This window comes from Oncorhynchus gorbuscha, unplaced genomic scaffold (genome assembly GCF_021184085.1).
Source record: "Oncorhynchus gorbuscha isolate QuinsamMale2020 ecotype Even-year unplaced genomic scaffold, OgorEven_v1.0 Un_scaffold_909, whole genome shotgun sequence".
NCBI lineage: Eukaryota > Metazoa > Chordata > Actinopteri > Salmoniformes > Salmonidae > Oncorhynchus > Oncorhynchus gorbuscha.
In genome coordinates, this window is record NW_025745677.1 from 239485 (window position 1) to 251588 (window position 12104).

The 12104-nt window shown below is 43.9% G+C and overlaps 1 protein-coding gene across 1 annotated transcript in view; it reads right to left on the bottom strand.

Annotated features, from left to right (window-relative positions):
* Positions 1-3966: 3966 nt before the first annotated feature.
* LOC124019415 (laminin subunit alpha-4-like) overlaps positions 3967-12104 on the bottom strand; it is a 28876-nt gene continuing 20738 nt past the window's right edge. Inside the window, exons 9-10 of the mRNA XM_046334750.1 lie at positions 5565-5684; positions 3967-5165 (exon numbers count right to left, since the gene is read on the bottom strand). Of these exons, the coding sequence (XP_046190706.1) occupies positions 5017-5165; positions 5565-5684 (269 nt within the window). The 3' untranslated portion in view covers positions 3967-5016. The remainder of the gene's footprint in view (positions 5166-5564; positions 5685-12104) is intronic.

Here is a 12104-nt window from a genome sequence, read left to right on the forward strand (position 1 = left end):
TGACCTCCGTTCCTCCTCATCTTCGTGCCCTTCTTCTCGAAAAAGAAAAGGAGAGCCGTACACGCTGGGAGCTCAGATGCAGACATTTACGAGTAACACAAATCACAAGAATGGCTTCAGATCAAAGTCTAGGTTAAGACCGACGGGAGAAATGGTATTTAAATTAAAGATCCAGGGATGCTCTCGTTTTAACAGTACATTTTCGGTCACCACCTCTCCTCCTCTCCTACACGTTCGATTCCGATATAACGTAGGGACGAATAGAGTGGTTCGCTTCCAAAAAGGGTATATCGGGTTTTTGCACCTAATGGTGCTAACTAAGATGCTCCGAGATTCGTACTTTTAATTCGCGGTTTGTTTTACCCACATTTTTACCACAAGGACAAGTTATAAGATAAATAACTGCCTTAGTGGAGCACGTAATAACACCTTTGATTGGGATCTGTTTCCCCGTTTGAACGATCTACATTAATAGGCGCCATTGCATTGAGCACAGCCGTTACACTTGTCGTTTCCATCCAGTAGAGGCGCAAATAGACGTTGTACGGGGAAATATTTTGGGGTGGTAAATCAGAGTTTACCAATTGATCACTTAGATTTCTGCCCCGCCAGAATACAACCAACGGAGGGTCCGAAAACACATTACCGATACGGTCATCGGATCTTAGAACGTGCCAATGTTTGTGAACGATTCCCTTAATTTGTTCAGAACTTTGAATAGCGAGTAGTTTGAACGCAATAATGCTTCTTTTTGCGAGACAGAAAGATCATGTCTCGATTTGTTTTGAATTTTGTCAATGTCAGCATTGATCTGACCATTTTTTGTACCCCCTCTCCTTGGATTTTCTTTGCGTCTGTAAGGAAGTGCTATTTCTTATGCAGGTGACCAGCTTACTGCTATTGCATTGTTATAACTGAGACAACACATAGCAACGTATTTTCACAGTAAAGCATGTTGGGTCCCCCCTACAGGATAGCTCCCACACACACACACACACACACACATTACACACACTAACTGCCAGGCCAGCGCACACACCAAATCTCCCCCTTTAGCTGAACATTGTGTGACGGCAGGATTCTAGAGTGACGGACGGCCCAGCTGAGCCAATGCAAGAAGAATACCTCCAGCCTGAACCAATCCGAAGAACCGATCTTCTAGAATCAACCTACTTTCTGTTCTGTATAAATTGTGTGTGTAACGGTTAACTTACCCTCTATTCCTGCTGGTTCTGTGCGAGCTAACGGAAGGGCCGTAATTACGCTGTACCACATATCTTTACTCTGAATAAACTGTCGCTTGTCGTACAATTTTACCACCTTGTCTGAATCGATCCTTGACCGGCTCACCCTTCTACATATCCTTTTATCATGTCTCAGACATATTACTGTCAAAATTGGATTGTTTTTTTGCAAAAATCTGGGGAAGGGTACCAAAAAACGTATGTAGCATTGAAGGTCCCCAAGAACACAGTAGCCTCCATCATTCTTCAACGATAGAAGTTTGGAACCACCAAGAGCTGGCCGCCCGGCCAAATTGAGCAATCCGGGTGAAGGGCCTTGGTCAGGAGGTGACCAATAACTCGATGGTAACTCCCCAGACATAACCCTGTCTCGGAGCTCTACGGACAATTCCTTCAACCGCATGGCTTGGTTTTTGACATTCTGACATGTACTGTGAACTGTTGGACCTTATATAGACAGGTGTATGCCTCTTCAAATCATGTCCAGTCAATTGAATTTACCACAGGTGGACTCCAATTAAGTTGTAGAAATATTTAAAGGATGATCAATGGAAACAGGATGCACCTGAGCTCAATTTCAGTTTGGATACAGCCCAGTGTTTTTGTATACGTGTTTGTTTTTAGTGTATAAACAACAACAAAAAAGATTGTGTATTCCTGCGCCTGTCTCCAAAATCCTTTATACCAGCGTGACACTGGATTAGAAGATCTCATGTGTCTGACACGTCCCCTTTCTCTTTGTTACTGCAGTACAGCACCACACAACCGCTCGTCTGGAGGGAGCGGTAACTAAACAAAATGTTCTGCATTTCTCTAATGCAGCTTATTAATTTTAAAAAGGAAGCTGCCAATGAATCAAACCACTTTGAATAGCATCTGTATTCAATGCATTGACTTACATTTACATTTAAGTCATTTAGCAGACGCTCTTATCCAGAGCTTCTAGATAAAGATGTAAAAGAATGAAAATAACAAATAGTTTCTTATTGAAAAGCAATACACAATTGATGGCAGAAAAAAAAGGCAATTTTGTATTGAAAAAAACTTTATTTAAAAAGAATACATTTACAACAGCTATACTGATTAGGGGGTTCAGCTTGTTATCTGAGTGAGATAATACACACAAACAGTAATTGCTTGACGTTTTAAACTCCTCTCTTTTGATATAATCCATACATAATTTCCCATTATACCAAATGTGTAATTCATCTACAGAAGACAGTACACAATGGTGTGGATCGTTGTGATGTGCCAAATGCTAATAACTGTGAGAGATGATTTATTTAAGGGATGGTTCACAGTATTACCGAGAGCCGGTTTCACAGACAGATATCTGTTTTTTACTCTGTGACAGGTTATGGAGGGAGGGAGGGATGGAGGGAGAGAGAGAGAGAGAGAGGGAGGGAGGGAGAGAGAGAGAGAGAGGGAGGGAGAGGGAGGGAGGGAGAGAGAGAGAGGGAGAGAGGGGAAGGGAGGGAGGGAGGGGAAGGGAGGGAGGGGAAGGGAGGGAGGGAGGGAGGGGGAGGGAGGGAGGGAGAGAGAGAGAGAGAGAGAGAGAGAGAGAGAGAGGAGGGAGGGAGAGAGAGAGAGAGAGAGAGAGAGAGAGAGAGAGAGAGGGAGGGAGGGAGAGAGAGAGAGAGAGGGAGGGAGGGAGAGAGAGAGAGAGGGAGAGAGGGGAAGGGAGGGAGGGAGGGGAAGGGAGGGAGGGGAAGGGAGGGAGGGAGGGAGGGGGAGGGAGAGCTAGGGTCAAAGGTGAATGTATCTAAAACAGAAAAACAATGATTAAACACGTTTTTTTTTCTTCTAAAAGTAGTTGGAACGGTCTTCCTTGAAAGCGACATACAGTGTATTCAGAAAGTATAGAGACAGACCCCTTCCCTTTTCTTTTTTTTTAACACACATTTTGTTTAACGTTCCACATTTTATTTTACGTTAATTCTAAAATGGATTAAATTAAATGTTTTCCTCAGGGCTAAATCTACATACAGTACCCCATAACAAAAAAATCGAAAACAAGTTTTTTTTATTTTTATAATACATTTTTGTAAGATTAAAAATAAATATATTTAAATTAACTACTGTATATAACCCACCTCCAGTGATCAGACATCATGTGTGTTTATATTGATCCTTTAAAACAGTTGGAAACAATGTTGTGGAACGTTCAGGTAGAAATACACACTACATTGCCAAAAGTATGTGGACACCCGCTCGTCGAACTTCTCATTGCAAAATCATAGACATTAATATGGAGTTGGTTCCCCTTTTCCTGCTATAACAGCCTCCTCTCTTCTGGGAAGGCTTTCCACTAGATGTTGGAACATTGCTGCTATAACAGCCTCCACTCTTCTGGGAAGGATTTCCACTAGATGTTGGAACATTGCTGCTATAACAGCCTCCACTCTTCTGGGAAGGCTTTCCACTTGATGTTGGAACATTGCTGCTATAACAGCCTCCACTCTTCTGGGAAGGCTTTCCACTAGATGTTGGAACACTGCTGCTATAACAGCCTCCACTCTTCTGGGAAGGCTTTCCACTAGATGTTGGAACATTGCTGCTATAACAGCCTCCACTCTTCTGGGAAGGATTTCCACTAGATGTTGGAACATTGCTGCTATAACAGCCTCCACTCTTCTGGGAAGGCTTTCCACTTGATGTTGGAACATTGCTGCTATAACAGCCTCCACTCTTCTGGGAAGGCTTTCCACTAGATGTTGGAACACTGCTGCTATAACAGCCTCCACTCTTCTGGGAAGGCTCTTCACTAGATGTTGGAACATTGCTGCTATAACAGCCTCCACTCTTCTGGGAAGGCTTTCCACTAGATGTTGGAACATTGCTGCGGGGATTTGTAAGGGGCCGAGCCCCTTAGCGTGTCCACTGTTCCAGAGACAATGGTGTTGAGTTTTACACCACTCCAGCCAATGCTTGGCATTGCACACAGTGATCTTAAGCTTGTGTACGGCTCCTCGGTCATGGAAACCCATTTCATGAAGCTCCCGACGAACAGTTCTTGTGCTGACGTTGCTTCCAGAGGCAGTTTGGAACTCAGTAGTGAGTGTTACAACTGAGGAGAGACGATTTTTACGCCCTACGTGCTTCAGCACTCTGCTGTCCCGTTCTGTGAGCTTGTGTGGCCTACCACTTTACAGCCGAGACATTGTTGCTCCTAGACGTTTCCCCTTCACAATAACAGCAATTACAGCTAACCGGGGGCAGCTCTAGCAGGGCCGAAAAGTTATTCCCCTTGTCAGCAACGGGTGTGTGCTGAAATAGCTGAATCCACTAAATTAAATGGATGTCCACATACTTTTGGTTATGTAGTGGACATGACATAGAACACACATACCTCGGACATGTACAATACAGAATCACATCATCAGCTCTATTCATTACATTTCTATTTGCTCCATAACGTTTTTCCTAATGAACGTGGCCCACGGGTGTATTGTTGCAGATACAAAGTTGGCAGACAGAAATGTAACAACGTTCTGTAACGTTGTCGCATTGAGTTTGGCCCTGCATGAGCCGGGTGAACAGGGCTGAACCAGGGGGAACAGGGCTAAACCGGGTGTAACAGGGCTGAACCAGGGGGAACAGGGCTAAACCGGGGGAACAGGGCTAAACTGGGTGTAACAGGGCTAAACCAGGTGTAACAGGGCTAAACCAGGGGTAACAGGGTTAAACCAGGTGTAACAGGGCTAAACCAGGTGTAACAGGGCTAAACCAGGGGGAACAGGGCTAAACCAGGGGGAACAGGGCCAAAAGAGGTCTACATGGCTGGACAGCCCTGTGTGCCCACAGCTCCGTGTACTAACAGGGGTTTAGACAGCACGGCTGGTCGCTGGTTCAGGACTGCTCTCCGAACACAACCATGGAAGGAGGGCAGGGCAGCGGGGAGGCCCGGCACATCAACGCCATCTAGAGGAGAATACAAGTTGAAATGCAGAAAGATAGTTTTAGTTCTTTATGTTCGAGACGGAAGGTTTAGACGTTGTCTGTGTGCCGAAAGCTATTTTTTTTTTTTTAAATAAATTATTTGAAAAACATTCTCATGTTTGAGGTTGTACATTAGTCTTTCCTTCACCATTCACACTGTAAAATACTCTGTCTAGCAAATTATGAAAATCACTGAATAGTTTTGTGATTACCCCCCCCCGACAGCTAATATATATATTTTTTTAAATCACAAAATTACTTCTGAATATGTGTCTGGAATTAATATCCGATTAGCTCCAGTGTTTGTGACAGAGTTCAGAGGTCAGGAAAGGTAGGGTTCAACAGAAGGAGGTTTTGATGGAGAAAGGGAGATGTGCTCACCTGGTACTCCTCCCAGGTACACAGTCTCCTTGGCCCCTGAGGATCGGCCCTTCTTGGGCCCCACACTGTGTTCGCTGGCTGTATCCACATGGAGCTGCAGCACGTTGCTCTTCTTCATGACTACGGGGCGAACAGCCAATGGCAACAACATTAGTAGAAGACTGTTTTGAATTGAATAAAATGTATTGATCCCAAGTTTAGTAACATAGATTATGCTATAATGCTTTCCCAGTGCAACTCTAGACTGAACAAATAAATGTAAAAATGCAACATGTAACAGTTTCAAAGATTTTACTGAGTTACAGTTCATATAAGGAAATCAGTCAATTAAAATAAATCAATTAGGTCCTAATCTACGGATTTCACATGACTGGGAATACAGATATGTGTCTGTTGGTCACAGATATTAAAAAGATAAGGGAGTGGGTCAGAAAACCAGTCAGTATCTGGTGTGGATCAGAAAACCAGTCAGTATCTGGTGTGGATCAGAAAACCAGTCAGTATCTGGTGTGGATCAGAAAACCAGTCAGTATCTGGTGTGGATCAGAAAACCAGTCAGTATCTGGTGTGGATCATAAAACCAGTCAGTATCTGGTGTGGATCAGAAAACCAGTCAGTATCTGGTGTGGATCAGAAAACCAGTCAGTATCTGGTGTGGATCAGAAAACCAGTCAGTATCTGGTGTGGATCAGAAAACCAGTCAGTATCTGGTGTGGATCAGAAAACCAGTCAGTATCTGGTGTGGATCAGAGACCCAGTCAGTATCTGGTGTGGATCAGAACACCAGTCAGTATCTGGTGTGGATCAGAAAACCAGTCAGTATCTGGTGTGGATCAGAAAACCAGTCAGTATCTGGTGTGGGTCAGAAAAACAGTCAGTATCTGGTGTGGATCAGAAAACCAGTCAGTATCTGGTGTGGATCAAAACACCAGTCAGTATCTGGTGGGATCAGAAAACCAGTCAGTATCTGGTGTGGATCATAAAACCAGTCAGTATCTGGTGTGGATCAGAAAACCAGTCAGTATCTGGTGTGGATCAGAAAACCAGTCAGTATCTGGTGTGGATCAGAAAACCAGTCAGTATCTGGTGTGGATCAGAAAACCAGTCAGTATCTGGTGTGGATCAGAAAACCAGTCAGTATCTGGTGTGGATCAGAGACCCAGTCAGTATCTGGTGTGGATCAGAACACCAGTCAGTATCTGGTGTGGATCAGAAAACCAGTCAGTATCTGGTGTGGATCAGAAAACCAGTCAGTATCTGGTGTGGGTCAGAAAAACAGTCAGTATCTGGTGTGGATCAGAAAACCAGTCAGTATCTGGTGTGGATCAAAACACCAGTCAGTATCTGGTGTGGATCAGAAAACCAGTCAGTATCTGGTGTGGATCAGAAAACCAGTCAGTATCTGGTGTGGATCAGAAAACCAGTCAGTATCTGGTGTGGATCATAAAACCAGTCAGTATCTGGTGTGGATCAGAAAACCAGTCAGTATCTGGTGTGGATCATAAAACCAGTCAGTATCTGGTGTGGATCAGAAAACCAGTCAGTATCTGGTGTGGATCAGAGACCCAGTCAGTATCTGGTGTGGATCAGAACACCAGTCAGTATCTGGTGTGGATCAGAAAACCAGTCAGTATCTGGTGTGGATCAGAAAACCAGTCAGTATCTGGTGTGGATCAGAAAACCAGTCAGTATCTGGTGTGGATCAGAAAACCAGTCAGTATCTGGTGTGGATCAGAAAACCAGTCAGTATCTGGTGTGGATCATAAAACCAGTCAGTATCTGGTGTGGATCAGAAAACCAGTCAGTATCTGGTGTGGATCAGAAAACCAGTCAGTATCTGGTGTGGATCAGAAAACCAGTCAGTATCTGGTGTGGATCAGAAAACCAGTCAGTATCTGGTGTGGATCAGAAAACCAGTCAGTATCTGGTGTGGATCAGAAAACCAGTCAGTATCTGGTGTGGATCATAAAACCAGTCAGTATCTGGTGTGGATCAGAAAACCAGTCAGTATCTGGTGTGGATCAGAACACCAGTCAGTATCTGGTGTGGATCAGAAAACCAGTCAGTATCTGGTGTGGATCAGACAACCAGTCAGTATCTGGTGTGGATCAGAAAACCAGTCAGTATCTGGTGTGGATCAGAAAACCAGTCAGTATCTGGTGTGGATCATAAAACCAGTCAGTATCTGGTGTGGATCAGAAAACCAGTCAGTATCTGGTGTGGATCAGAAAACCAGTCAGTATCTGGTGTGGATCAGAAAACCAGTCAGTATCTGGTGTGGATCAGAACACCAGTCAGTATCTGGTGTGGATCAGAAAACCAGTCAGTATCTGGTGTGGATCATAAAACCAGTCAGTATCTGGTGTGGATCAGAAAACCAGTCAGTATCTGGTGTGGATCAGAAAACCAGTCAGTATCTGGTGTGGATCAGAACACCAGTCAGTATCTGGTGTGGATCAGAACACCAGTCAGTATCTGGTGTGGGTCAGAAAACCAGTCAGTATCTGGTGTGGATCAGAAAACCAGTCAGTATCTGGTGTGGATCAGAAAACCAGTCAGTATCTGGTGTGGATCATAAAACCAGTCAGTATCTGGTGTGGATCAGAAAACCAGTCAGTATCTGGTGTGGATCAGAAAACCAGTCAGTATCTGGTGTGGATCAGAAAACCAGTCAGTATCTGGTGTGGATCAGAAAACCAGTCAGTATCTGGTGTGGATCAGAAAACCAGTCAGTATCTGGTGTGGATCAGAAACCCAGTCAGTATCTGGTGTGGATCAGAAAACCAGTCAGTATCTGGTGTGGATCAGAAAACCAGTCAGTATCTGGTGTGGATCAGAACACCAGTCAGTATCTGGTGTGGATCAGAACACCAGTCAGTATCTGGTGTGGGTCAGAAAACCAGTCAGTATCTGGTGTGGATCAGAAAACCAGTCAGTATCTGGTGTGGATCAGAAAACCAGTCAGTATCTGGTGTGGATCAGAACACCAGTCAGTATCTGGTGTGGATCAGAAAACCAGTCAGTATCTGGTGTGGATCAGAAAACCAGTCAGTATCTGGTGTGGATCAGAACACCAGTCAGTATCTGGTGTGGATCAGAAAACCAGTCAGTATCTGGTGTGGATCAGAAAACCAGTCAGTATCTGGTGTGGATCATAAAACCAGTCAGTATCTGGTGTGGATCAGAAAACCAGTCAGTATCTGGTGTGGATCAGAAAACCAGTCAGTATCTGGTGTGGATCAGAAAACCAGTCAGTATCTGGTGTGGATCAGAACACCAGTCAGTATCTGGTGTGGATCAGAAAACCAGTCAGTATCTGGTGTGGATCAGAAAACCAGTCAGTATCTGGTGTGGATCAGAAAACCAGTCAGTATCTGGTGTGGATCAGAACACCAGTCAGTATCTGGTGTGGATCAGAACACCAGTCAGTATCTGGTGTGGGTCAGAAAACCAGTCAGTATCTGGTGTGGATCAGAAAACCAGTCAGTATCTGGTGTGGATCAGAAAACCAGTCAGTATCTGTTGTGGATCAGAACACCAGTCAGTATCTGGTGTGGATCAGAAAACCAGTCAGTATCTGGTGTGGATCAGAAAACCAGTCAGTATCTGGTGTGGATCAGAAAACCAGTCAGTATCTGGTGTGGATCAGAAAACCAGTCAGTATCTGGTGTGGATCAGAAAACCAGTCAGTATCTGGTGTGGATCATAAAACCAGTCAGTATCTGGTGTGGATCAGAAAACCAGTCAGTATCTGGTGTGGATCAGAAACCCAGTCAGTATCTGGTGTGGATCAGAAAACCAGTCAGTATCTGGTGTGGATCATAAAACCAGTCAGTATCTGGTGTGGATCAGAAAACCAGTCAGTATCTGGTGTGGATCAGAAAACCAGTCAGTCTCTGGTGTGGATCAGAAAACCAGTCAGTATCTGGTGTGGATCAGAAAACCAGTCAGTATCTGGTGTGGATCAGAAACCCAGTCAGTATCTGGTGTGGATCAGAAAACCAGTCAGTATCTGGTGTGGATCAGAAAACCAGTCAGTATCTGGTGTGGATCAGAAACCCAGTCAGTATCTGGTGTGGATCAGAAAACCAGTCAGTATCTGGTGTGGATCATAAAACCAGTCAGTATCTGGTGTGGATCATAAAACCAGTCAGTATCTGGTGTGGATCAGAAAACCAGTCAGTATCTGGTGTGGATCAGAAACCCAGTCAGTATCTGGTGTGGATCAGAAAACCAGTCAGTATCTGGTGTGGATCATAAAACCAGTCAGTATCTGGTGTGGATCAGAAAACCAGTCAGTATCTGGTGTGGATCAGAAAACCAGTCAGTATCTGGTGTGGATCAGAAAACCAGTCAGTATCTGGTGTGGATCAGAAAACCAGTCAGTATCTGGTGTGGATCAGAAAACCAGTCAGTATCTGGTGTGGATCAGAAAACCAGTCAGTATCTGGTGTGGATCATAAAACCAGTCAGTATCTGGTGTGGATCAGAAAACCATTCAGTATCTGGTGTGGATCAGAAAACCAGTCAGTATCTGGTGTGATCACCATTTGCCTCAAGCAGCGCGAAACATCTCCTTCACATATAGTTGATCAGGCTGTTGATTGTAGCCTGTGGAATGTTGTCCCCACTCCTCTTCAATGGCTGTGAGAAGTTGCGGAATATTGGCAGGAACTGGAACATGCTGTTGTACAGGACTATCCAGAGCATCCCAAACATGCTCAATGGGGTCACATGTCTCGTGAGCATGCAGACCATGGAAGAACTGGGACATTTTCAGCTTCCAGTAATTGTGTCCAGATCCATGTGACATGGGGCTGTATATTTATCATGTTGAAACATGAGGTGATGGTGGGGGATGAATGGTACGATAATGGGCCTCAGGATCTCTTCACGGTATCTCTATGCATTCAAAGTGCCAATGATAAAATGCAATTGTGTTCGTTGTCTGTAGTTTATGCCTGCACATACCATAACCAGCATGGGGCCCTCTGTTCACAACGTTGACATCAGCAAACCGTACAGTTGCTAGTCCGGTTGGATGTACTGCCAAATTCTCTAAAACGATGTTGGAGGCGGCTTATGGTAGAGAAACTCACCTGTATCTGTAAGCCACAACTCACCTGTATCTGTAACTAAGCTAGAACTCACCTGTATCTGTAAGCTAGAACTCACCTGTATCTGTAAACTAGAACTCACCTGTATCTGTAAGCTAGAACTCACCTGTATCTGTATCTGTAAGCCACAACTCACCTGTATCTGTAACTAAGCTACAACTCACCTGTATCTGTAAGCCACAACTCACCTGTTTCTGTATCTGTAAGCTACAACTCACCTGTATCTGTGAGCTACAACTCACCTGTATCTGTAAGCTACAATTTACCTGTATCTGTAAGCTACAACTTACCTGTATCTGTGAGCTACAACTCACCTGTATCTGTAAGCTACAACTTACCTGTATCTGTGAGCTACAACTCACCTGTATCTGTGAGCTACAACTCACCTGTAGCTGTGAGCTACAACTCACCTGTATCTGTAAGCTACAACTCACCTGTATCTATAAGCTACAACTCACCTGTATCTGTAAGCTACAACTCACCTGTATCGGTAAGCTACAACTCACCTGTATCTGTAAGCTACAACTCACCTGTATCTATAAGCTACAACTCACCTGTATCGGTAAGCTACAACTCACCTGTATCTGTAAGCTACAACTCACCTGTATCTGTATCTGTAACATACAATTCACCTGTATCTGTAACTCAGCTAGAACTCACCTGTATCTATAACTATGCTAGAATTCACCTGTATCTGTAACTCAGCTAGAATTCACCTCTATCTGTAACTAAGCTAGAATTCACCTGTATCTGTAACTCAGCTGGAATTCATCTGTATCTGTAACTCAGCTAGAATTCACCTCTATCTGTAACTGTAATCTAGAATTCACCTGTATCTGTAACTCAGCTAGAATTCACCTGTATCTGTAACTCAGCTAGAATTCACCTGTATCTGTAACTCAGCTAGAATTCACCTGTATCTGTAACTCAGCTAGAATTCACCTGTATCTATAACTCAGCTAGAATTCACCTGTATCTGTAACTCAGCTAGAATTCACCCGTATCTGTAACTCAGCTAGAATTCACCTGTATCTGTAACTCAGCTAGAATTCACCTGTATCTATAAGTCAACTAGAATTAACCTGTATCTGTAACTCAGCTAGAATTCACCTGTATCTGTAACTGTAAGCTAGAACTCACCTGTATCAGTAACTGTAAGCTAGAATTCACCTGTATCTGTAACTAAGCTAGAATTTTTCCTGTATCTGTAACTCAGCTAGAATTCACCTGTATCTGTAACTCAGCTAGAATTCACCTGTATCTATAACTCAACTAGAATTCACCTGTATCTGCAACTGTAAGCTAGAACTCACCTGTATCAGTAACTGTAAGCTAGAACTCACCTGTATCAGTAACTGTAAGCTAGAATTCATCTGTATCTGTAACTCAGCTAGAATTCATCTGTATCTGTAACTCAGCTAGA